Source organism: Gallus gallus, chromosome 2 (genome assembly GCF_016699485.2).
Source record: "Gallus gallus isolate bGalGal1 chromosome 2, bGalGal1.mat.broiler.GRCg7b, whole genome shotgun sequence".
Taxonomy (NCBI): domain Eukaryota; kingdom Metazoa; phylum Chordata; class Aves; order Galliformes; family Phasianidae; genus Gallus; species Gallus gallus.
The window spans coordinates 51,832,464-51,859,464 of NC_052533.1; the positions used below are offsets into that span (position 1 = coordinate 51,832,464).

At 41.1% G+C, this 27,001-nt stretch overlaps 1 protein-coding gene and 1 long non-coding RNA gene across 10 annotated transcripts in view; one reads left to right on the plus strand and one right to left on the minus strand.

Annotated features, from left to right (window-relative positions):
* EGFR (epidermal growth factor receptor) overlaps positions 1–27,001 on the minus strand; it is a 257,106-nt gene that overhangs the window by 16,959 nt on the left and 213,146 nt on the right. For 7 of the 9 annotated variants that reach the window (XM_046919485.1, XM_046919477.1, XM_046919476.1 and 4 more), the window contains 18 exons: positions 26,263–26,397; positions 25,436–25,501; positions 24,154–24,222; positions 20,991–21,109; positions 19,734–19,875; positions 18,780–18,896; positions 18,091–18,217; positions 17,918–17,991; positions 16,670–16,760; positions 16,012–16,211; positions 15,303–15,435; positions 13,640–13,739; positions 11,616–11,773; positions 8,659–8,694; positions 7,060–7,201; positions 5,836–5,958; positions 5,132–5,230; positions 1,361–1,546 (listed from right to left, as the gene is read on the minus strand). In XM_046919485.1, the coding sequence (XP_046775441.1) occupies positions 1,361–1,546; positions 5,132–5,230; positions 5,836–5,958; positions 7,060–7,201; positions 8,659–8,694; positions 11,616–11,773; positions 13,640–13,739; positions 15,303–15,435; positions 16,012–16,211; positions 16,670–16,760; positions 17,918–17,991; positions 18,091–18,217; positions 18,780–18,896; positions 19,734–19,875; positions 20,991–21,109; positions 24,154–24,222; positions 25,436–25,501; positions 26,263–26,397 (2,117 nt within the window). The remainder of the gene's footprint in view (positions 1–1,360; positions 1,547–5,131; positions 5,231–5,835; positions 5,959–7,059; positions 7,202–8,658; positions 8,695–11,615; positions 11,774–13,639; positions 13,740–15,302; positions 15,436–16,011; positions 16,212–16,669; positions 16,761–17,917; positions 17,992–18,090; positions 18,218–18,779; positions 18,897–19,733; positions 19,876–20,990; positions 21,110–24,153; positions 24,223–25,435; positions 25,502–26,262; positions 26,398–27,001) is intronic. The other 2 variants (NM_205497.3, XM_015281328.4) reach the window with 1 other exon arrangement.
* On the plus strand, positions 1,473–13,698 carry LOC124417785. Its single transcript, XR_006937216.1, has 4 exons — positions 1,473–1,561; positions 3,191–3,263; positions 4,206–7,243; positions 12,243–13,698. It is a non-coding gene; the product is annotated as an uncharacterized LOC124417785 (long non-coding RNA).

Sequence of the window (27,001 nt, forward strand, 5' to 3'; positions counted from 1 at the left end):
AGCACTCTGAGGAGAACTTCAGTGTGGAGCAACACAAAGGAGAATGCTGCAGGTCAAGCATTACTGGAAAGGGTAAAGGCACATAGGTGCCTTAGGTGCTATAGGTGAATGCTGAACTAATGTGAAGAAAAACAAAGAGAGGCAACAATTGTGGACGGTAACATTTGAGGCAAGTGCACAGCAAATGGGATGCTCTGAGGATGAGTCTGGGGACTGATTTGCCACCTTAAAAATGAATGACAAGGAGGAAGAAAAGGAGGGAAATGTGGCCTCTAGTTCGTCATCCAAAGGAAGAGAGACCAGGAGAGAGCAATAACTGGTTTCAAATGAGAGAGTAAGTCAGAATAATGGCAGCTCACATTACTGGTAGACACATAATTTGTTGTGGAGTATGCTGTAAAAAATACACATAACTAGATGAAAAATATGCTCTTTATACTTTTGGTGGATACATTTCTGAGATCCTCAGCATGTTTCCTGAAAGCAAACTATGGCCAGGAGAACCTGAAATGTACACAAGGTTTCAAGGGACCAAAAAGGTGGTAAGCATGTGGTTAACTTGGTATTACTGAAGTGAGCAGCATTAAGCATCTAGACTTTGCAAATAATGCTGTCTCACAAAACAAACCTTACACAAACAGCAGCTATTGGTTTTGCCCCATTCTTCCATACCTAACCATCTTCCACGCAGCATACTGCTGCTAAGGTCTATGCTTCAATCTCCTTTGCTTCTCTTCTCCTTAGTTCCATGCACAGACAGACAACCAGTGCCAGGTATGATAATGATGTTTTATTTAGCACTGTGGCCATTTCAATTTGATTACATGCACCAACTCATGGTATATGAATTGCAAAAATCCCTGCGGTGCCTGGAATGTCTTTGGTTACAGCCAGGTGGTATTTATTAATCAGCAGTTTTGATCCCCAGACCACACAGATTTCAGCCTGAAAAGCCAGGGTCATTCTCCAGGGCATGCTAGAAGGTATATTTAACATTACTGTTTGCCTTGTGGCACAGCCCCAAAAAATCCGGTAACTTGAAGCAGCATTTTGTTATGAGAATTGACAGATTCTGTTCTCTGCCACAGCTTCATTACATCACTGTTTCATTACTGTGTGTTTAGTTTTCATTGATGACAGTATTATGCTGCCTAGGAGCAATTTGTTTGCTCAGTGGCTTGAAACTAGTAAAAAACAAAGCAACAGCTTGCTGATGTATACCAAGTCTCCAGGAACAATGGGGCATGGTGAAATAGAGACCTGCGCAGACAGGTAAGTAAACAAATGCATGATGTATTTCCTGATATCTATGCTGCAGCCTGGGTCTTAGCTGGCTCCAAAGCCGAGCTGGTTGGCTTACCTTTGCAATCTGCACACACCAGTTGAGAAGGTACTGGGAGCCAATGTTGTCCTTGTGCTCTCGGATGTAGTCAAGGAGGCAGCCATAAGGCATAAGCTGGGTGATGAGCTGCACAGTGGAAGTGAGGCAGATTCCCAGCAAGCGGCACACATGAGGATTGTCAACACTAGCCATCACATAGGCTTCCTGAGAAGAAAGAAGGTAAGAAAGGGATGTGAAACACTGCCTTATGTATGACCAAAATGTTTGTTTATGATATCAAGAAGATACTTATATGTTTTATGAAAACCATAATAAAGCCTTTTGGGTTTGAGTTTCATAAATATGTGAAAAACTCTTCTTTCAAGCTTGTTCACTCTGAGTAAGGTAAACAGGGTACCTCTTATTTGCTCTTTCTGCAGTTAAGAGGAGAGAGAGGTCCCCTGAGCGGCTGTCGTAGCATCCAGAAAAACTGAATACTCCCTTTAACATGGCCATGAGGGATAAGCCATTCAGACTTCACAGGTTTTCATGCAAAAACTACTTACAGATTAAAATTTGGGATTTGTACTTGTATTGAGATCCATTGTCAAGTGCCAGCTCAAAGAATGGTGCACTGATTGGCCAGTTGGCTGAATATGAGCCAGCAGTGTGCCCAGGTGGCCAAGAATGCCAGTGGCATCCTAGCTTGTATTAGGAATGGTGTGGAGAGCAGGAGTAGGAAAGTAATCCTGCCCATGTACTTGGCACTGGTGAGGTCCCACCTTGAGTACTGTGTTCAGTTTTGGTCACTGCAATACAGAAAGGTGCTGGAGCAGGTCCAAAGAAGGGCAGCAAGGCTTGTGAAGGGCTCAGAGAATATGCCCTACAAGGAGCGACTGAAGGAACTGGGGCTGTTTAGTCTAGGGAAGAGGAGGCTGAGGGGAGATGTTATTGCTCTCTTCAAACACCTGAAAGATGATTACAGTGAGAGCAGTGCTGGTCCCTTCTCACTGGTGACAGGTGACAGGACGAGGGGAAATGGACACAAATTGAGCCAGGGGAGGTTTGGGTTGGATATCAGGAAAAACTTCTTTACAGGAAGGGTTGTTAAGCACTGGAATAGGCTTCCCGGGGAGGTGGTTGAGTCACCATCCCTGAATGTGTTTAAAAACCATTTGGACGTAGTGTTGAGGAGCATGTTTTAGCAGTGGGTTGTTAAGAGTTAGGGTAGTATGGTTAGGTTGTAGTTGGACTTGATGATCTTGAAGGTCTTTTCCAACCTGAGCAATTCTATGATACTATGAGTTATATACAATAGGGGAAAAAAAGTAAAGCTGAAGTTTTTTTTTAATAACTTCCTATCTGATTTTACAATATTTCCGTTTAGGACACTTTAAAAGACCTTTGATTGAAAACTGATACAATTAAATAAATAAATGGGGATTTTTCCATGCAGTGAGCTTTTAGGTCAGCATCTTAACTCATCCACCAACTAATCATCCCTTGAAAGTTTCAGCATTAAGTCAGCAGCCCCCAGAAGCCCAAACTAATAGTCAATGCCCACAGAGCACTACTGTGGCAGGGAAAGAAGCAAATCTGCACTTTCTAATAGCTGAAGAAATGAAATACCACAGAACCAAACTCATCACCTAACAAGCTTTCCACATATGTCACATAGCTGTGTAGTTGGTAAGAACTATTATTAAACAAAGATATTATAGCAATGACGTTCAAGAAATAAACAATCCCAATTCTTAAGCAATACGTTCTGTCCCTGGAATTGTTGCATGACATGCCAGCCTAAGCAAAACATGACATAATGCTGTTTCTTCAGAGGTGTTAATTCTGCATTTGGTTTCTTTGTTTAAGAGCCAATGGGATGCAAGTGGCCTACAGCAGAACTCAAATAAGGGAACCTCAGCCTCCTGCAGAATGTGAGCAGGTAACTGAAAAACAATACTTGGTTAAGGAGAGTGCTGAGTACAGTAGCTTGAGGAAAGATAGAAGAATACAGTGTGCTCTTTAATTATGTAAACATTTATGACACTTTAAGACAATCTTGTGAATTTACTATATGATGCTTAGATGGAAGTAGAGAGCAAAATACACTAATCTCAGTAGGACTCACAACCCAGCAGCAATAATGATTAAGGGTGTCTGTTCCTAGTGTTGCTTCCTGTTGGGATTCAGCTCCGTGCTGTATTAATTTCAGCAGGGCGAAAAGAAATCTGCTGGCTCAGAGCTGCTCCTTGCCCATCTGCCACACAGCCCCTGCAGGGCTGGCTTGGGAGCAGAGCAGGGAAGCTGGAGACATGGAGTGGGCATTTGGCCACACAGTTTTCAGAGAGCTCCCAGATTTGGTAATAGGGAAATAGGGCCACGGCCTCCTCACCAGGAGCAGAGGGGAGCTATTGTATATCTAGGATCCCTCTAAGTAGTCCAAGACATTAAAGTGGGCCTTTCTTTCAACTGTTTATCTTGGAAGTCTCTGTGTATGCTCTGACCTGCTCCAAGTATGCTTGGTATTCAACAACAATCTTCTGAATTAGCCCTACCCTAATAAAGTCAGCGAGAGCTTGTCTGGATTATAGCAACTAAAGCTGATGAGCTGGTTCAGTGCCTAGCATGTTTCTGTAGGAGAAATCACCTTTAATTGGTCGTCATTATCTGTGATGTTTCAATGACCTTAAAATATTGGCTGTGTAGCAAAAGGAAAAGAGCTTTTGGAGTCATCTTTCTGACTTCTTTCAGGAGAAGGTATTTTGATATCACCAAAGGACGTACAGCCCGTGCATATACTGCCCTATCATTTGGGTACCTTGCTCTGCTGAAGGCAGGATGCAGTACCACAGGCTTATTAATTAACCATTCCTTCCCTATACAGGAATTTGACACAATTCAGTTTGTGAAAACTGTATTGTGTTTCTTATCACCGTGAAGAGTGAAACAGCCCCTGGAAGGCCCATGCAGGAGGAAATCAGCCTACCCTGGATGCACTGGAGCAGTAATGGGATTCATGTGGGACTGGGACTTGGAGAAGTGTGAGACTGGCCTAGGGGCAAAGGGTATGTGCTGCTTTGTCTTGTCCAGTGGCTCAGGGGAAACAAGTGGTTTCTCCCCATGGGATAATGCTAGGAAGCTGGTTCCAGAAGTCCAGAGACAAAATCTAGAAGACAATTTTCAGACTGTAGTTTCTCATGTTGTTTAGCCTTGGCTGTCAGCAGCTCCTGGGGAACTGGCAAGGTCTAACAGAGATCTCAGTCATCTGAGAGCTGCTGATCTCTGTCCCTCTGAAAGCATATGAGAAGCAGTGCCCCATAGCCTTTTCCTTGTTTTGTGAAGTCCTAAGTTTTATCTGAGTAAGAAAGTAAAATTCCCAAGCCTCTTTCAGGAAGTGAGATAACTTTTCACTTTTCATGGCTGAGAAACTAGTCTGCTGGGAATTTTTCTTTACAGATTAGCAGTTCATTTATTTCTTTCTAACTAAGCAACAACATGACGACAATCTGCAATGTCAGTATTCAAAACAATTGCATAATGACTGCAATTTTATACGAAGAACTCTGGTTGGATTGTTAAATATTTCTTGCCAGCCAAATTTCTGAAATCCCTTCAGCTGCTACAGGGGAAAATCCACAGTCATAGAATCATAGAATCATAGAATCGCTAAGGTTGGAAAAGACCCACAGGATCATCCAGTCCAACCATTCGCCCTTCACCAATGGTTCCCGCTAAACCATGTCCCTTAACACAACATCCAAAAAGTTGACAGTCTACTGTCAACTTGGCAAAACAAATATGAACACTTACATCAAGTATTTCCTTGTTGGCTTTTGGCGATGTAGCCTCTCTCAATTCTTTAATAGCAACAGGAATTTTAACCTTTTCCCCTTCTGGGATCCAAAGTCCCTATCAAAAAGAAGTACAAAGAATTACTCTGTTCTTACGTCTAACAGGTTAATTCTCACAATTATGTACACACTTTACATCTTCTGAGTAGACTTAAATATTCTGAGCAATGGGAAAGCAAAGCAAACAACAAAAATTTGACAAGCAATATGCAAAAAGTCATTATAACTTGTGGGTATTAAAAGAATCTACCATATTTTTTTGAAAAAAATACTCACAAAAAAAGCCATGTCAATTACCTGTATGAATAGCCCAAGACATACATAAGGAATACCTCACTTGGATAGAAACCTAATTAATTAGCACATCATGGCAACTGCAATAGCAAAACATTGCCACTTCCAATTTATAAATCACTGGTTCAGCAATATAGACTCAGCAAAACAAAAAACAAAACAAAACAAAACAAAAAATCCCATGTTATCAAATTAATAAATCAATTAATGACAATTTTAGTAGTATCTCTGCCAGTTCAACACATACAAGTTATAAAAGCTAGTGAAAAAAATCTGCAACAGTAACCTCAGCTCTCAATTCATGCTTTGTTCTGGTGGCATTTCCATGTGGGAACAAGACAGAGAGGAAGAGAAACATTGTGATCTTACCTTATAAACAGTGCCAAAAGCTCCAGAGCCCAAAACTTTGACCTTTTTAAATTCTGTTTCCTTTAAAATTCTCAGGTGGGCCTGGTTTGGTGCCTCCCCACTGGGTGTCAGTGGTTCGACAAGCTGGTGCAGACAGAAGAACAAGGTTTTAGAAGGATACAGGTTGGAGTACAGCAAGCAGCACAATTTGGGAAGGAAAGTAGTCCTACATTTAAAATAATGAACATATTATTGCAGCTGAAGTTTATGTGAGGGCAATTCTGCTCTGACTTACAGTAATAAATATCAAGAGTTGTTCCAAATATCAGAGGTAAAATAAATAAAATTGAGCTCCGCTACACCATTTCTGTTCACTGAAATTGAGCGGAACAGCAGCTGCCATTTTGAATGAAAATGAAGTTTGATGTTCAAATGAAGACTTAGACATAAAAGACTAAAAAAAAATATGGCATGAAGAACAGTGCAATTACCACAGGTCTTAAATAAGGTTATTTTTTTCAACTTGCATATAAATTATAAAAATGTTTTAAGTAATGTGCAAGAACCACCTGCAACCTTTCAGGTTTGTTCTTGTTTAATTAGATGAAATTCCCATGGCACTGGAGGTAGCTCTTCCAGACCACAGAGTTTAAAAACAACAATTTAAACTGTGGGCACAATTATTTTATAAATTGAAAATGAAAAGTTGAATTGACTGTTGAAATTTGATCTAAGCCTTGTTGCAAACAGTAGCAATGGCCTCCAAAAAGAAATATTTAACACTTTTTTTTTTTTTTTTTTTTTTTTACTGTGTAAGTCAGTTTTTTTCCCTTTATTGATTTTCTTATGTTGCCACTATGCTTTTTGGGAGGGAGAAACAACTCAGTGCTCAGGGATTACATGGCAAGGTTGCACAGATTAGCAAACATTACACATCACCCCTCAGGCAGAGTCTTTTCCCCAAGTAGTGGGGAAATCTCAGTGATTGCCACCAAGATTTATATATCTAAATTCCTAAGGTTTTGGAAAATTATATCCACAGAGATCAGATTTAAGATTAAATGAGAAGGTGTTAGGTGCTCACTGCCTCTTTTCCAATGAATGTGGCAGATGCCATGGCAGACAAGCCATGGGCTTATTGAATTACAAGGCAGATCCATGGTGCTGCAGCTCTCAGGTTTAAGGTGGTCTGGCTTCATTGCCCTCAGGAAAGAAGCCTGTCCTAGATATGTTCGCAGTGCTCACCTCCCTCTCTTGCAGCAGCCTGCGCAGGGTGCGCTTCCGCACGATATGACGTCGCCGCAGGTAAAGACCGATGCCTAGACCAACCACAACCAGGCACAGGAGTCCTCCGACAACACCAGCCGCGATAGATGGAGTTTTAGAGCTGCCAGGCACCAGGGATGCAGAAAGAGAAGAAAACGCTTAGGTGTGTGATTTAAGAAAAACCTACAGAGGTTGCATACACATTTTTGATTTTTGATTAGACATCTCCCTAGAACAATTTGACATTTCAGGAGTCTTGAGCAACTGTATTTTTAAGTTCCTCACCCAGTGGTTGTGTTTATTGATCACCAGGGAACAGTGAAAAATCAAAAGAACTGAGCTGATATGAGACCATCCATACTTCTGCTGTCCTTAGCAGTGGAGATTTATCCTCCGCTGCTCTGCCATCTCCTCTTCCTGCAGATGGTTGTTTTTGCACAGCCTCCTGTATCTACCATTTCTGTGTCATTTGCTTTTGTACTTCAATATTTGCAAAGCAACCTTTAATAAACCAATTTTCTCAGGAAAAAAATGCTTCTATGGCCAAGTGCTGAGCCTTGCAGAGACGGGTCTGCTTGTTTACCCTGATGATTTTAACATCACAAAACAGGAGGAAAAAGAAAAGGCTCTCCATGTAGATGAGGTACTTGCAGCTTTGTATACATGCAGGTAAAGTGATATCATGAAGGCATACACAGCTGTAATACTGTTGATGAAGCTGACAGCTCATCATTATGAAAGTGCATGATGGTCGTGATGTACTTCAAATTGTCTGCCCTTCTCCACAAGTACAAAATGATTGAGGCTGGGTAGCATGTGAACAGTCTGTGTTGCATGTACTGATAGCTGCCTGTTTACGAGTCTGGTTGGTTTCAGACTTAAGTTGAAAAGAAAAACCTGTTTCCCAAGGTTGTCTATTGGTCTGTACTTGGAGATCCATCACAGCTGCCTTGAGGATTACTATTAAATAACGTCACATCTTAACAGTACTTTTAGGCTGAATTTGTCTTGCCATAGCATAACTTAATTGTCAGAAACTACATCCCTCTCTTAGTCAGAGAACCCTGTCAACTTGATGCTTGTTCTTGAGCAAGATAAGAGGCCAAATTATGCAAAATAAGATATCATTAGAAGAATGAATGTCTGTCCTTTCATGGAGAGGCTGGAGATGTAGGGATTCCAGGCTGCAGAAACACCCAGGTTCTCTGCAATTATTTTCCTGGAATGCAGGGAATTAACCATATCAATTCTAAACATATCTCTTTCTGTCTCTAGGCTATTACCCTTACTTTTTCCAGCTTCCTCCTTTTTCCTTTCCAGTATCAGAACCCAGGTCTCACCTTCATCTTCCTTTCGGCAAGCTAAGCAGAACAAGTTTTGGAATCTTGTGCCAGTAGGAGTAGTTCTCAATTAGTCATTTTTATAGTTCTAAGCCTGTCACTTCCTCATACGAACCTGAAGCAGGACTTTACCAAGCTTCAGCCTCAGTGTTACAGTGTCCAGCAGACACTGCAGAAATGTAAACACACATGCATTCTTTCAAGCTCAGTTGTTAATTGTAACAGATGGAATACTCACCCATTTGGACATCCTTCAAGACCTGGTCCTTTGCACCTGTAAAAACAAATGATTGCTACTAACATGTTAGCTCTGGCATACCTACTCCTATAACTTAAACTAAGAAGAGTGCTACTGATGAAAACTTTATGTTTCAGAGCAGTATAAGTATCAACATAGGTATTTATAATAATCACATACTCTAACAAACATCACACAATGGCTCTGCTCCAGAACCTTTTACACAGAGGTATAATTATGGTATGTAATCATTATAAGGAATATTTTAAAACATCTTCTTATGTGTTAGAGTAGGGAGAGAATACAGATACACAGAATTCAAATGGACCTGGATTCCCTGCTTCTTTATTTTGAATGTATATCTGTGGTTTCTACATGTGCTGTCCTATCCACCAGCTTCAAAATAACTGATCAGCTTGCTTAGACTCAGAGGCCACAAAAAATAAACAGCCATGGAGACAGCTGTGTGATAGCCAGTGTGCAATCAGCAGTGCTCTGGCTCTATGTGGGCATTTGTGCTAGCAAACAAGAGCTCAGGGCTGACTGAAGAGGAATACAGGATAATAGAAAGTTACAAAGAAATGCACAGCTGCAGATCCTCCTGTATTATCCTAGTGTCCTGAGAAGCTAAAGATTCCCATTTCCAGACTTTCAATTGCAAAGGAAAGCTTCAGTAGCAGATACATGCTTGCATCAGAAAACAGGACTTGACAGCACTTCCTCTGGATATAGTGTCCATGATATTTTTCTTTCAGAATCTAAGATCTTATGCCACTGGTAATGTAAAAAGGTATGACAGCTATCCAAAGAGCCAGAAACTCTACTAGCAAGTCATTCTCCCTGCACTTGAATTTAAAATGTCCAAAATTCATTTTGTCAGCTTGATGCAAAAAACAACATGGATGAAAACACAGTGACTGTATTCACATGATGCTCTAACAGGCTTGAGGGGCACGGTGCATTCCCTAAGTGCTGCTGGGCTATAAGATGTATGCACTTCATAGGAACTGTGGTCTTTGTGGTGTCTACTGAGGAAGGAGAGCATTACAGAGGGGATTACATCATTTCTGAAAAACAGAGCAGAGTTCAGTTTGTGGTATCTGCTCTCTGTGCTGACTTAAGGTCCATCATACCAAAGCAGCTACAGAGGAGGTCATGCAGGGGTTAAGGAGTGCCAGGAAAAGTGCTCTGAGTTCCCTTTTACTGAGAAGAGAAAACAGAAAAAAATCAAAATGGCAGGTGGAGCTGAAAATTTTATTTCATGGAGTGATCTAGGTCTAGGAGGGGAAGCAACTACTCATTTTATTGTGTTTTTGTTTGTTTGGTTGGTTTCATTACTCTGATCTTCCCCCGTGTATTTGACTTGTTTTGAGGCCAACACAGTGCTCCAAGACCCAGCATCTGGAAGGTCTTGTGAGTTCACCAGTCTCACATATCTATCCAAGACTAAATATAACCATCTTTCTTAAGATGGAATTTTATGACGACACCAAACACAAGTAACCCATGTTTTAAGGAATCTAAATAATCTTTTTTTTTTTCCATTTTTGAATCATTTTTCTTCTCCTCACAGAAAATAAAATGAGAAATGTCACCTTGTGTTATGATCTGCCTCAAGATCTTATGGCTGTATTGGATGGAATCTAGCAGAATTGTAATCTCTGAAATATTTCTCTACTTTTTGGAAAATTTGTGCTGTGTACAGTCCCTGAAAGTATTACATCCTGAACTCAGCATTTCCTCTCTCTGTGTAAATATTCCTTGTCCTGGTTCAGACACAGCTATATATTTCCCAAATCCATCATGATTTTAACAACTTTCTCCTCGACCCACAGGTTCTAATTTGATGTAATGCAGACACACTGCTATGATTTATGGCCTTTCAGAGGGGACTCGTTTTAACAGCCTAAGTTACTTTACAATCATAAAAGAAATGGAAAACCATTGGGCTTTTCAAAGCCTTACAAGAATTTTCCTCTGCCTTTTCTTTCTCATTAACCTTTAGAACACAACCAATGACAAAGGCATTGAGTGTGCACTGTGCAGCTGCAAGATTCCTTATCAGACCCCTGGTCACTTTCTCACCTACCCCTAGAATCCCCTGGTATTTAACACAAGGACCAGTAAGGCACAGCATTGGTGGAGACTCTGGAGGCAGGACCCATCATCCAGTCCTAGTAATTAAAGTTATGCTGTCTCTCTTTCTTCCACTTCGCTGGATGTGGCCCATTTTGATTCTCATACTCCAGGAGTCACATGAGAAAACCAGATCCCTCAACATAGAGCAGAATAATCACACTGGTGTGTTTCGTTAGTTGCTGGAGACACGACCTGGGTAATTCCAGGGCTTTGGGGACATTGCTCTCTTTAATGGAGCATATATTCTTAGCTGTACTACAGGCAGAGCAGAAGGAAGCTGGTGTACAAAATCCCCAAGCAGTCATAGGAGAAAGAGGGGAGAAGAACTCTGGGATGTGCTAGTATGTGGAAAGAAAAAGGGAAAGAAAGACACTGTGGTACACCAACTGCCCCCACTGGAATTTCCCTCCTAAAAAAATCAAAGGTTCGGGGAAAAACGTGCCCCAGTAGCTCAGCATCCACCAGGTGTCACCGATGCTCCTTCCAAAAACAGAGGACCTTGTGCCCAGCCAAATGGAAAAAAAAAAAAAAAAAGTGTACCACTAGTGGGAAAGTTTTGTAAAATACCAAAAAGTAAGCAAACAATCCTGTTGTAAATGATCTAGAGCCTTCTGTGTAAAGAAGTGCAACTGAACTTTTCCTATTTACAAAGTCCACTGCACTTTGCTTACATTACCTGTGTATGCCTCTTTCACTTCCTGCTATTTTTTGTTCTTGGTGTTTTGAAGTGGGACTGGTCAGGTAGGGAGAAAGTCTGAAACAAGCTGTTCCTCTGCTTTTCACTTTTTCCTCTCCATTTGGAAGAAGGTTTTACTCACCCTCGTGTACAGTTTGGATGGCAGAGCTGGCAAACAGCATTGGCATCTGCATACTTCCAGACCAGGGTATCATTCTCACCCAGGACCCCAGCGGGGCAGGCCTTCACACAGTGGGGACCATCTATAAAATGGGCACACTTCATGCAGTGGTCTGGGCCCTGCAAAAAAGAAAAGAAACAACTAATCTATGATTTCCTTACATTCCTTACACTTCAGGAATAAACACAGAACATAAATATCTGTGCATTCAACTGTGGAGCATTTTCAGCATTTTGTGGTTTCATTACTTTGCTACCTGAAATGCTTACAAGTTTTTGCTCTTGTAGGATGGACTATACAAAGGGCAATACCTGATGTTTAAAACTAATGGTTCATCAAGTTGGGATTATTGCTACATGATTCCTTCTGCTCTTTTTTCCTGCCCTCTGCCTGATGGTCAAGCTCACATTTTTCATTTAAAATGAGGAATAATTTAATGGCACCCCATTAAGGGGTAAGTTGAAAAGCAAAGGGCCAGGCTGTTTCCTGCTACAATCTACCATCATATGATTTAAAATTATGTTCTGCTTATCTCTCTCTGAAGTACTGGCCCCAAATCATTATTTTCCTGGTTTCTCTGTGTTCCAGAAGCACATGAAATGGAAACTACCCAAGGATACTACACATTTTCTACTTTGAATAGCATTTCATTTGTGTTTAAAGGCAATGACTCTGGTCATTTTTGGCAGAACTGTTTTTACTCAGACTGTAACAGCGCCTGGAATGCTGTAAGTATTTTAAATCAGGGAAACCAGTAATTCTGGTTCAAATTCTACAGAAAAAACAAACCCACAAAAAACCCACACCAGATCCACACTGTTCATTTCAGTGAACTACAGTAAGACATGCTATGTGAAGATTACTTTAATTACTGTATTATCTAAGGGCTAACATAATTGACTAATTAATAGATGCTGGGAAATATGGAACAAGAGGTGGTCACCACCTGATGTAGTTTAAAATGTTTGATGGCATCACTTAGGCCATGGTGGTCTGAACTGGAAGGGAGGATGGAAATAGTTCACATTGCTGAGCAGTCACTCCTCAAGACTGATGGGCAAGGGTCAAATACAGAGGCTGCAGGAGATGGTAAGAGGTGTTCTAAAGAAGCAGGTGATGTGATTTCAGTTAGTGAGAAAGGCTTATTGAGACAGAGGAGGATTACAGAGAATTACAGCTTTATCATTAAGACATGAATTTCATCTGATTAAAATGGAATTATTTTTCACAGTTGCCAAACTGAACATTTCATAACACATAAGAGTATTCTAAAAATTAAAGAAAAATTATATGAAAAACACTGAGAGAGATTCATGACTGACTGACAAGACTGCGCTGTTTTTACTTTTGTGGAAGTATTTTAAGTATGAACACGTATATAAATGGATAAAGTAAGAAAATCCAATCATTTTGTTTTGATTGCTTTTCTTTTATCATACTTTATGCCTACAACTACTTTAACATTGGCTATAAACTTTAACCTAGTTAGTTAAAAACAGTTTCAAGTAAAAACTGCATCCTGGGTGTTTTTCAGTAAGCACTTTTTAAATCTCAATCTTAACAGGTCTTTTCAAGTTACTGTATTAATCCACTATTTTAACAACTATTTTCCTGTGAGTAAGGAATTGTAATTTGTTCATGATAACTTGGCTGTTCAGTAACCACACATTCCTAAATTACTATATCTTCACTTACGTTTTGTGTGTGTGTGTGTGTGTGTGTGTGTTTTTCTACAAAGACACAAGAAAGACCCTACGATGCTTGTGACTATGGGGCTATGTGGATAGCACATGATGGGGGAAAAACACATCCTAAAGTTATCTCTTCTAGGTTTTTCTCCCCCAACAACAGATCTTGATCTCTATTTTTCCCCTCTCCCCCACCTCTGCCTGATCGTGGCAAAGGGTAAATGGGAATTCAAGATCATATCATTATACTGAACTATAGCTCAAGGTACTGGTTTGCTAAGCCAGTTCTATCCTTACCGGTCCAGAGCAGGTTGTGTTGTATGCAGTGGAGTTCTGTACCAGACACTCTGAGTGGCAGGGGAGGCATTTGGAGTCTCTTTCAAACTCACGTGGCTCCCTAGAATAAAAGAAAAAAGAGAAATAGTAAAATCCCAGCTAATTAGTGAGGATTAAAATTTCTTTGTCTCTCCACCTCCTGACTTTCCCAGCTTGAATCCATTGGGATGATTGTCCTGATACTGGAGGAGGTGTAGGGGCCATCTTGTCTGATGTCAGCACACCAGGGGCACTTTTTCAGCTCAACAGAGAGGTAAGGGAAAGGAAAATTTGGATGGCAGTGGAACACATGGCACTCCAGACCACACACTACAAATGAGTTTACTTTCCATCTTAAGCTAATGACACAGAATATTCTCAAAGATTTCCAGAGGCTTTTAAATGGTAGTGATGCAAAGAGATCAGCGAAGTAATTTCAAGTGTTCCTAAAGCTCCAAATAATAATTAGGAAAGTTAAACAGCAATGCTCTGATAATTAAATTCATGTCCTCCCTACAACACACAATTAATCACTAAAATATGAAAGTTGGGAGCAGATGGTTTCAATAGTAATAAAGCTGTTCTACCTCAAGTAATGGTGTTATTAATTAAACTACATCTACACATCGTAGGACACAAAAAATGTCCAGATCTGCCCTTCAGGTCATAAAACCTGCTGGAGGGAATTCACTAATGAAAAAGACAGCTGCTGAATGGCAAGTTGATAGACAAATCATCATGGGCATGAGCATCCTGTCAAGTTCTTTAAAATCTTTAACACTAAAGATTTTAGTAAGAAACAAAGGCAGAAGTGTTTACACCAACAAATTTATGGATGGCAAAGCATTAGTCTATTGCACATTACTGAAGATTGGCATATTTTTTGGTGCTAGCCTTGCTTTCCCTGCCTACATCACTTGCTGAACTGACTGAAAAAAAACCAGCCACAGCCATGATACTAAGACACTGGTATGCTTTCCCTGACCTGTGAAAAACTGAAGCAATATTTTTGCCTGAAATTACTGCACCCAGTGCTCTGCAGATGAAACCTATTTTTCCTTTAATTGTAACACTGCACACTGGAGGGGCAAGTTACTCACCTGGATGGTGAGCAGGATCCCCTGTCCCTTCAGTGAGAGCCCCTGAGCACCGCAGGGTACCCTCTGATCTAACAAAAGACACTGAAGTTCAGCAAATCCCACATGTTGAGCATAACTATGAGAGCCTTTGCAGCAAGGAAGTCTATGGGGGGTGGCTGTGTTTCTACAACTGCCTCTGTAGTTAATGATGACAACTACCTCTGACTAAGCCTGATGTGCTTAACATGACAGGCACAGATTGGGGTTTTAAATCCCTTTATTCCATTTGGGAAGGAAAGGTAATGCTTAGCTTCCTTGATAGCTTCTGAGCAGGCCTGATGCTCAGGAGCAGTGGGTATGAGCAATGCTGAGAACTGGGCCTGAATTTTTCCCCATGCCTGAAAAATTTCCTGAATGTTTTTTTTTCTGGGGAGGGGGGGGGGGCTTACAGTGCTCAGGCTAAAACCTCTGCCGAGACAGTGAAATCCTAAGACCCTATGTCTTGCTCACTTGCTAGCCACACATATTCCAAAACCAAAATCCCCAAGTGCCTGCAGGCCCCTTACCCTTGCAGGATGTTGCACTGTTTTACACACTCCTTCTGGCGACTGAAAAACCTGCAGGAAAAGCAGTGGAAGGGCCCTGGGCCCCAGCAGCCCACGTCCGAGCACAGCGGGTCACACACATGCCTGTCAGCAGCTGAGAAAAGAGAAGCCATAAACTTATGGGCAGCATGAACTGCCCATAAGAAGGGCAGATACAGCATGGCAAATGACTCCATCAAGACAGTCAATTTTTTTCAAACTATTCCAAAGCAGACACGAATGACCCTAGCAGAAGAGGAGTAATGACAATTTTCCTAATTCCCAAAACTTGACTTCTGGCCTTTATTTTTGGAGCAAATTCTGGCCTTTCAAAATTAAAATGAAATCCACTGTGAACACATACCAGACATACAGTAAAGCAAAACCAGTACCAGAGGAGATACATTCCCAATATGTAGCAAATTCACATTCTGGAAAGAGAAGTAATTAGATTTTGTTCCAAGAACCACTGCTGTGTGATTAACTTTACCAAACAAGCCTGATGTCTAGAGCTAACTTCTGTGTCCATAACAGGATGTATGATCACCATAAAGCCCACATCCCCTGTGTGACTAACTCCACTTTTCCCTCACTGTCTTCAGTAAAGCAGCATCACTGATGAATTTTGCATCAAGTTACTCTTCCATTTCATTATGAGCTTTTGCAAATGCAGGAAAGCAGACTGACTTACTACAATCATTTTTATTTCTGTTCTGTATAATTTTTGTTTTCTGACTCTGAGTAGCAAACAAGCTGCGCCAGTTCATGGTGTCAGCATAGCAGAGGTTCTTGTTCTTCATAATGGCAATGTCTCCATCACTTATTTCCTTGAGGGAGCGCAGCCCCAACGACTGTATTTTCAAGTTAACAACAGCAAGGGAATACTGGCCGCTGAAATGAAGATGAACAAAAAGAAGACACGGAAAAAAAGAGAATTAGGAAACAGGATTGTACTTGGAGCATTTATCTTTTGGTATGTACTGCTGTGCAATCAATTTTTTCTAATGGGAATTTTAAACTAAATCTGGCAGGACACATGCACTCCATCAAATGAATGATGTGTAAGGATAGCAGCAAGGAGAGAAGCTATTTTGTGCTGTTCCACAGAGCCATTCTTCCTCTCAGGGCAAGCTCAAGTGGGTGCTGGATGCAGATTCTAGCAACAGTACGGAGTTGAGGGTTTGATCTTACTCTACTGCTACCAAAATAGCACCTTTCAGGCTATTTTCTGTTTTGCATGAGTTCTATGACACCCATATACCCCAGTGCTAGGCACCCTGGTGCACTCAGAGAACTTCAGCTCCCAACAGAGCTCCTTTTACAGGCAGCCTGGCATGTCATTTACTTACTGCTGCTTGGTTCGGCCTCGGATAATCTCCAGATTTTCAAAAGCATAGAGATCAGTAGCATTATCAGGCCAGGCCTGAATCAACAAAAATCCTGAAATGAAGAAAAGAAGATTAAACAAATATAGTAATAATGCAAGTACAGACAGTATTGGAGGTGAAATGTCCTTCTTGAGATTCTCTTGTGCCAGGAGAAGGCACTTGTGCTTTCCACATGCTTTTCTGAGAATCTCAAAATTAAACATGACATTTGAGGGATATTTGTAAACACTGCTTTGTAAACAGTTTACTTTTTAGCCCACCGCAAGGCTCAGAAGCACCAGAGAACAGTGTGTCAGGGGCTGTGCATCTGGCATGCTGAGCTGCCAATGATGGCTCTTGATACAAGAATTCCCCGCTTGAGGGGCTGTGGGCTTCCCTACAGCATGAGCTGTTTGTGAGCTGCCCTTTGGTAAGAGAAAAAGTAGGCATAAAGCAGGAATGGCACAGAATAGTCAGCAGCTCAGAGTGCATTTGTTATGACAAGAAAACTTCTCTGCTCAGGTGAGGTACTCTAGAGAAGGGAAAGAATTTGGGAAATTGAACACTGCTGTATGAAACTCTGAGGTTAGTCACTGCCACCATGAAGGCAAAAAGACAGGTAAAAACGATAAAGAGAAGTGGACCTGGAGTCAGATCCATGGGCTCTGACATTACATTCGTTTTATAACTGGATGAACAAAATTACTTTCAAGTTGATACCTGTGGATCACAATCAAGCAATCTTGTACTCTGTGGCTCTTGGCCACTTTGTGCTCATCTCCAGGCAGGGCTCTTTGGGCTGGGGTGGGTGTCTCCACATGTCTCCATGAGGATGATGCAAGAGAGTGAGCATGGTTCCCTAAGGAGCTGCGGAAAGGTTTTCCACAAATAGAAACACTTGGCTATTTTTAGATAGAGTGACACGTCCCTGAATCGCCACACACTTCTTGGGTAGCAGAGAATTGCTTCTACTTTTAGTCCTTGGTAAGGCTGACATTTCAGCAGGAGGGATGATCTGGAAAAACCACACACCTTGGATGGGAGGCAGGGTGGGTGTAACACTGGAAAGATGCTGCTGACCGCCAGTGTGAGCAGTGACCCTGCAGGCTCAGGGACAGAAACCATTTGCCTGCACTTCTGCTTACAAACTTTGAGAACTTTCCTCTTCTTGCTTTAGGTTTTTGGCAGTACCACTCAGATAACATCTCATGCTTAACACATGTCACTGACCTGATATTTCTTTGACTGTTCTAAAGACATCCAGCTTCTTAGGGTCAAGGGGTAGTGTCTTTGTGAAGGCATCCCTGAAACAAACAGAAGGAGGTATTGGGAGAAGAATGAATCAGCCTGAATTTCTCCCTAGCCCCTCTCTTCCAGTCCTCAATGGTCAGCAGGCAACTCACCCTAGAAATGCAACAGGAAGAATGCTGACATCCCCATTGATCTTCGTACAGTTTTTGAAGGAGTCGATGTTTGTGGCATTTATGGATAGGATCCCTTTAAGTTCACCTATTCCAATGCCATTGCACACTGTTAAAATAGGGACACAAAAGTTTGGTAGAGAAGAGAGAAGCATCATCACATGTAAGGGAACACATACGAAAATACTGATGTTCAAAAAGTACTCCCACTCAGTCAATTCTACCATTGTAAGATCAGTTTCATAAATCTTTTGCCCATTGTTGCTTTTCAGAAATCACCAAAGGAAAAACACTTCTCTCTTGCACAGCTGTGCGACCCTGGTCCTAGCATCTCCACACACATACATTGACACATGCCCTTCTCTTTGTCCCGTTTTCATTTTATTCCTGTTGATGACATACTGAGAAGGATAAATAAAGGAGGCTGATGTATAGAATACACATCAAATGCAGTTTATCTGTGTAAGCGTACTTGCAGCATATCCCAGATGAAGCATGCTCTGCTGCCATGCTTCCTGAGAAAACAGCCTGTCAAAACTTCAAACTATTAGTGGATATGTGCATTGAATTTGCACTTTGAGGGCTTAATTCAGTTCAGAACTCCATGTATTTATTTTAATAAATCATCTATCAACTCAAAGCCTTACTGTTTCACACCATGCTTTTTATACCTTTGCTACATAGCCCATCACATTTTTTACACTTCCGAACACCATTTTCTTCCACTTCGTAAGTATCAGTATTACACGAGCGAACGCAGGAGCCATGATCTGTCACCACATAGTTGTCTGGAAAAACAAGGATGACAGAAAACACTGAAAAACAAGAAAGATGCACTGGGGGCAATAAAGGTACTTCAATGCTAGGAAAAATAAAGTTTTTTGAACTTTGGCCATGCATGAAACATAGACATTAATTATTAATTTTCACATCCTTTGAACGTAGACAGACATGGAGTGCTATTATCATTTTGTAATAGAGGAGAATGTTCACAGAAGAGTAAAACAACATTGTGAAAGACCGACTGCATCAGTGTTGTTATCTGAATCAATACACAGCCCTTTTGAACCCTCAATTTCACACACCCTTCCAGGTTAAGGGCAATGATGGACTCGGAAAGGGATACCAGGTCTATATGCTGAACCCTCTCTTACACTTAAGTCTTGTTTGTCTAAAAGACCATGGTCATGGAAAACCTTGAAAGAAAGAAAGCATCTGTAAAGGAAGCAATGATCACAGGATTTCTTGATGAGTGTTTAAACCAGTGACTTTCTATCTGTACTAAATAAGAACCAGTTAAGAGTTGATACTCTGTTAGTAATCCACAGGATTGATCCCATATGTCTACTCTGGCCATTGAGTTTATGATTCTATTAAGTTGCTCCATTAAGAGAAAATCCTCAGAAGTCAAAATTTAACTGCTAATAATCAGGGAAGTTGATGGATTCAGACAGATTTAAAAGGCTGTTTGTCTTCATAAGCTATTCTCTGACTCGTCACCTGTTCTGAGTTCCCAGAGGAACTGAAGAGAACAAGAATGTGCTGGGCTGTAATGCAGAGGGTGACACAGATCCCTTCTCACCCCCTTGAACCTTCTCTTTGGCTGCAAGCTGAAATGAACTTACGTGGACATTCCCTCACACAAGTGGCTCCAAAGCTGTATTTTCCCTCGGGGTTGACATCCATTTGATAGGTGGTGGGGTTATAGAGGACCAGTGGGGGACATGTGTCCTTGCAGGTAGCATCATCCCGAAACTTGCGGCATGCCTGTTATCAAACAACAGCACTCATTGAAAAGTCACAAGGTCTTCACATTAGCTGTTCAAAAACACTTCTGTGAGCTGTGCTGCTTCTCACTTAGCTCTAATGGGAATCCTGAGCATCTACAGGGCTGGTCCCTAGTGCTTAGGAAGTGAAAGGTTGCTTCAGGTTGGGCAATTCTGTTTGATATTTGGAAAAAAAAGAAAAAAAGAAAGAAAGAAAAAAAAGAGCAAATGCGAGGTTTCTTGTTCTGAACAAGAAAACTTGGCACTCTGGGGAAGAGCTGCTGGGATTCACGTGGGAACATGAGCAGATCTGCATGCCTCAGATGAAATTTTCCCTACAAGCAGTAACCAGATCAAGACAAACAGTACTTTTCTTGGCCAGCCACTTTTTAATAACCTCAATCAAATCAAGCTCTTTCCTGCCAATTACTGACTTCTGTGGCTGAATATTAAAAGCAAGCCATTCTATTTGGCTGCAGGTAATGAACAATTTAGCAGCTCTTTATGAAGAATAAGTTGGCTCTTCCAACCCAATCCAGCATTAAATTAATAATCATTCTCTTTTCCCCTTTATTCATTCCTGATTTTCCAGATGTGACAGAATAACTCTTCCTTGTAAGCCAGTAAGAGCATCCTAGCTATGCAGTTTCTCAGGGTAGCCAGGATAGACAACAGCAACAAAACACAGATTGGACAGTTGCTGTGGGAATTACTTGAGCATCACTTAATTCAGAATTAAATTTAAAAGCCAGGGAGAAGTTAAAAACACAGCATGTATTAACCCCTGGAAACTCTTGTAGAAAAGCAACATTTTTTATTCCTAAAAAAGCTGGATTTGCCCTTTTCCCTTCCACAGCACCAGGGTCCCCCAAAGTTTGTAGCAACTGAGAATCAGACAGGAAACTTTGTTACTAAAGACCAGTTAAGAGAGTTGCAAGGTTTGTGTCTACTTCCCTGGCGGTTGCAGGGAAGGCTTGCTCCCATTCCAACAGGGCAACCTATGGGTCAGTATCTCTCAGAAGCTTCCTCAGATGAAGGAAGGTTGTAGGACATTCAGCTGCCTGCCTGTCCCTCTGTTTAGGGTTTTAAGCACTGATGAAGCTGTAGCATCCTTACCAGGCAGTCACTCTCCCGAGGTCCTGTGCACCCTGCAGCACACTGATTGTGGCAGCAGTCACTGGGCACCTTTCCTCTGCACCGGCCAGAGCATTGCTGGGCACAGATGACTTTTGTTACTGCAAGAAATAAAAAAAAGAAAAAAAAAGAAAAAGAAAAAAAAAAAGGAAAAGGAAAAGAACAGAAATGAAGAATGTTTAAGCTGAAATGAGATCAATAAATACGGAAAAACCACCTGATGCAGTATGTGTGCTAGAGTTTCCCCATATTCTGCCCACAAATCAGGAAAAAGCTAGGAAGGGTGAGAGCTGGTGTGGGTGGTGGTAAAAAAAGGATGAATTCAGCACTTGTGGGGTGCAAAGCACTCTGGTCCAGGCCAGCAAATCATGTCCTGCTTAGAAAGAGAATCCAGGCTCCTTTGGCATCAATGTCTGAATCAAGAATAACTCCATGGAGTCATGCAACTTTCAGCTTGGCTCTGCATTATTGAGGTAACTTGTTACTACTGGTGTTAGCTTTGGGAAAAACAACGTGACAGGAGAACTGCTAGAACTCTGGGCTATAGTGGGAAATTATGTATTATTGGTGTGGTCTTAGGATTCCTTTGATGACTAAAAATATTTCTGAAATTTGCAGAGAGAGGGGACATCCACTCAGTCAACTGATCTCATATGCATACAATATTATTTTCCTTAAGCTTCAATTCCTTGGCCAAATTTTATCATCAGTATTCAACTTCCTCAGGGTTTGCACCAATGTAACCCAAAGGAAAAGCTAGTCCTGGGTCAGTTTTTAACAGGAGAGGAAAAACCGACCTGCAATATTTTTTTAAAACCAGGAAATAATCTCAATTTGAATATCAAAGCAGATACAATAGTAATCAGAAAAAATAATTTCAAAAAGCACATCACAAAATCAATGGATAATGTATGTTAGTACCATGGGCCAAAACTGGTCTGCTTTTTTTCTACAATAAAATTCCTGATCAGCAGACTCAGGTGATAGGTGACTGAGTCCTCAACAGAGAAAGTGAGGATTGCTAGTGTGCTTCACTACAGCACCCTAAGAACCTGTACAGTGCAGTAACTGCTAGCAGCTTCTCAGCTGGACAGAAATGAGTTACAACACCACCAGGAAATCCTTTATGTCAGAAACAGATGGTTGTTAACTAACAGAGAGTTATCAGAAAATCCAACCTGATACAGGTACACAACCATGACTTTTTTTTCTTCCTAAACCACACCATATTTTTCCATTATACACTTTGGTATCCAACCTGTATTATTCAATTTTTCTTGTAAGCAACATATTGTCTTTTCAAGGAAACACATTATTTCCACAATACCTATTAGCTTCTCTGACAGTAACTCCTCTGTTCAAACAGAAACAAAGGAAAAAAAGGTACATTGTTCAACATGAACAGTATTTTGATACAACTTTTTCATAAGCATCAGCACAGGAGTAAAACAGCTCATCACTTTGGTGGCTATTGACTGAAGCTTCCTGCTGGAAACATGTATAATGGCAAACATTTATGTTTCATATAGAACATCCTACATTCATCTAAGAGGAAAGACACATATCAGACCAAACTTCCACATATGAAAATGTGGGATACATTTCCAGCTGATCAGATTCTCAAATGCTTCAAGAGTAGAGCCAAAGCCTGCAAATCATTTCATGTACTCCACATCATCCTTCTGAAGCCAGCACGCATTTGTAAATGCTGGAAGTCTGCAGGATTGAGATCTGATGTTTTGCAAGCCCCTGGAACAGCTATTCTGCCTTAGCAGCGGGGAGCACTGTCCTTGAAAGCAACTTAGTGAGCCTGGCAATGGCACAAGAAAAAAACAAAGCTTGCAGCGAAATAAGAGAGAAAGGCTCTACTTTTATTTTTCTGTAGGCTGTAGAAGCTGTACATACTTGGTCTGACACAAGCATGAAACTTAGGTTTAAGTCATTATTTACAATGGAAAATGTTGCATTCATTTGTATAAGTATAGCAAACTTTCCATTGAGCTTTACATGGTTATGCAAAACTGGCAAGCAAGAGGAATTAGAAACAGTGTTTTTCCCCAGTTGTCATAGAAAAAGGAAATAATGAAGTATCAAAAAACCTTTCCTCCTCAACCTTTACTTTAGGAGAAATAAAGTCTTGTAAAACCTCAAGCAACTCTGATTGCATGTTACTCTTGTAATTTCAGGAAAATAGACTACCTTCAAAATTTTACAGTAAAGCATGTGCAATGAAACTGAACAGCCTCACAATCCCAAATATCTAAATTTACAAACTAAGAAATGACTGAGTGTCCAAAAGGTCTTCTGAGTACACTATGTAGTGTTATTGCCATACGATGGTGACATAGCTTGTATTTATAAAACAAACCTGAAGAAACCAAAAAAAGGAGTAAAATCAGCAAAAATAATTTTAAGCTGTTGCTTCTAGTGCTACTGTCACTGTTGAAGAGCTCTGCTGGAAGCAGCAGTAACATAAACAATTCACCTTGCAGCTACTGCATTCTCTCTTATACGGTAACATAACTTCAAGGATAGATATACTCAAGTACAGATGGGAGAAAGTCACAGAAGTTAGATAATGCAGGAAGCAGTTGCAGTCTTTTTGCTCTGGAGAAAGCACAGCATCTGCCAGAAAATCCAGGCCCAGGTGAAACCATCTAAAGATCTTCCCTATAGAAGTAGAGCTGCCTAGTGGGAGCAGAGTTGTGGATTCCCTATTATTGGAAGTGTTCAAAGTAGAGCTGGATAGCACTTTGAGCAACCTGATAGGGTTTAAGTAAGTTGGCCCTGCTCAGGGCAGAGGGTTCTGACCAGATGACCTTGAATGGTCCCTTCAATCCGAATCATTCTGTGATTCAATGATCCTTGTGACTGAGTTTCTTTCAGAGCAGGAAGCCCATACGTGCACATGTGTGATGTAGACTTGTTTCAGACCCACTGCCACTTATCATGCCTAATAAGACTGTGAGGAGAAGCAAGACATGGGGTGTGCTTCAAGGAGTATGAGCATAGGAGGACGAAGAAAGGACAAGTGTAAAACACATGCTGCTAGCGCTCAACTGGCAGGTAAATTATTCAGTAGACAGAAGATTACTGTGTCAGATTGTAGCACCCAAGATGATTCCTAATTAATCTGCACGCTTACAAGTCTGGCAGTTCTGTTCACCAGCACCCCAGCAGTGGTCTTCTGTGCAGTTCGGATGGCATTTTGGACCTAAAACATAAGAGTGGAGTATTATAAAAACATCTGCTGTTTAACACCTGGATGACAACATCATGTGCATCACAGGAAACAAAACCTTGAGCCTTCATTCTCAATAAATCATGGGAGGAAGCATATGTATACTGTTGCTCAGTAATTTTGAGAGCTGGAACTTAAATCCTTATCTGTTGCTCATAGCTGGTTTCCTATGTGCAGTACTCCACACCTCATAGCAAGTGAGTGCAATACTCTGCTGATCTGGCAGACAAAAGAGGAGTATTTTCCCAGGAACAGGAATTTCAGCAACTGTCCTTCTGGCTCTCAGGCTTGGATTTGCATAAAGCTGCAAGTCACTACTGGCTTGCAATCAGGAATGAGTCAGATGCTTGCTGCAGGCCATGTGGAAATTAATGTTTCTGAACATGTTTCTAAGAAGAAAACAAAACCAACTGGAATCACAGGTAACTGCCAGCTATTCTTACCACAGAACAATTTGACTTGTCTGAACCATGCTCTCCTCCTGCTCTCAACCAAAAACATCCCTCAGCATAGGTCTATGCAGCAGTCACTGGAGAGGCACTGGCATGGACGCACATCCTGAGCAACCTTCAATGTTCAGCACTGGGTTCTTGCTGCTAAGCATCCCTCTCTTATCCGCCCTCTTCCCTCTTCCTGCTGTGTGTACTATTTCTTGTATTTTTTTCCCTTTCAGTGAAAAGCAATGTCCCAGAGAAATAACTTATTTCAGATTACAGGATCACTATCACCATTAAAACCATAAATGGCCATCTAAGCAGATTAATCTGGAATTTACTACATTTAAGAGACATGTCATATTAGAGTAATTCCTCCTGCTATAGTAGCGTGTGATCCTCCCCCCTGCTCACTGCCCATCACATAGCTGAACAAATGTCAGCACTTGTCCAGGAGTTGACTGATTTGCTCTGGGATTGAAGAACTACGTTTCTTTCAAAGTTAAAAAGTTAAAGGTTAACTTTTACATGATATTCAGAGCCAGGCTCCTGTGCTGACTTGTACTGTTTGCAGCAATGCTCGGTTACATTCGGGCTCTTCAGCAAATATGTCAACAGAGAAGTTGTCGATTACACAACTAGAAGATAAAGAAAATATGATTCCTGCCAGTTTACAGTGCCAGAAATGAAATGCTCAGAAGTAAAAATAAACACCTTTCCCTGAAGTAACAGGGGATTTCATAAGAACTCACAAGGCTCAAGGATCCAGGCTCCTCTCAGTGACATCCAGTGATAGGACAAGGGGCAATGGGTGCAAGCTGGAACACAGGAGGTTCCACATAAATATGAGAAAAAACTTCTTTACAGTGAGGGTGACAGAACACTGGAATAGGCTGCCCAGAGAGGTTGTGGGGTCTCCTTACCTGGAGACATTCAAAATCCACCTGGATGCATTCCTGTGTGATCTGATCTAGGTGTTCCTGATCCGACAGGGGGATTGGACTTGATATCTCTCAAGATCCCTTCCAATCTCTGATATTATGTGAGTCTGTGATTAGCTTGAGCCTACCTTAGGCATATACTACACAAACTTTTAAACATATGCTTATCTCCTTGCTGATCTAAGCATCAGATTTATTTACCTCTTATCATGACATTTTCAAGGATTATTCATGTATCCCAAAACATAGAAGTTGTTACAGTATTCTTGATAGAAAATTGTTCCTTACTGCAAAAATGAGAAGGTGCCTGTATGGCTGCTTTAAATTTAAAGACTGCTGGAAAACATGCAAGTGCATGTTATTCTGAGTTGTGTGGCTATCTTTGAAGAAAAGCATTCATAAGGTACTGCATGAAATCAATAAAAAATTTCTTTGAGCTATGAATTAAGGACCTAGACATGACAAAACATTAAATCTCATGTCAGTGATGAAGAACTGAATGGATTTCCCTCAGAACAGGGTTTGATGGCCCTGTGTATAAGAACTGGCAGACATGAAAACCAAAGCCGAGAGTTTGATTGCTGGCTCTTCCCTCTGAAATGAGGAAGCTCATAGCATTTTGGTAAATTAATACTTACAAGAAGAAAGATTGCTTGCAAAGTCAAGTACTGTGAGAGGCTTCCTGCTTGTATCAATGATGTCATTCCAGAGAACAGTGTCCATGTTGCACAGTTTGGGGTTGTTGCTGATTTTAACACCTCCATTGAGAATTTCTGCCATGAAAGGAAAAACACTAATGAGTGAAGCACACTTCTTAACTCTTCTCTCCTTCTCTCACTCTGATTTAAAGAAAGGGAAACAAAACTCAGGCTTCTTCATTTCAGTCATGCTATGCTGACAATCTGCACAGCACGGGCACACCTGAAGTGCAACTAACTCCAGGCTCAGACTGACAGGTTCTGGTGGGTTACCTGCTGTTGGATGCCACTGAGAAGCCACTACACATGGCTTTCCACCCAGTGCCACATCCAGAGGCCACTGCCCTTGGCAGACATAGCAGAAGGTAATGTGTTTTACCTGCTTCAGCTCATGATTCAGTCTTCTCATGCAAAAACTTCTTTTCAATGTGTGCTGCTACAAAGTCTGTAATAAATCGGTGTGGCAGAAGACTGGGCATATGGTCTGTTCTCCTGCCTCTGCTACAGTAGTTGTGATCTTTGATAGAGGGTGATTAGACATCTATTAGCACTGATGGTTTGCACAGCCTGACCCATCAGTCAGAGGCCGTACAAGACCCTAACTCTGCAGTTCTTCACATATTACCAACTCCCACTGGAAATTAACAGAAAGTAGTAAATTACACACATTGGAATTTAA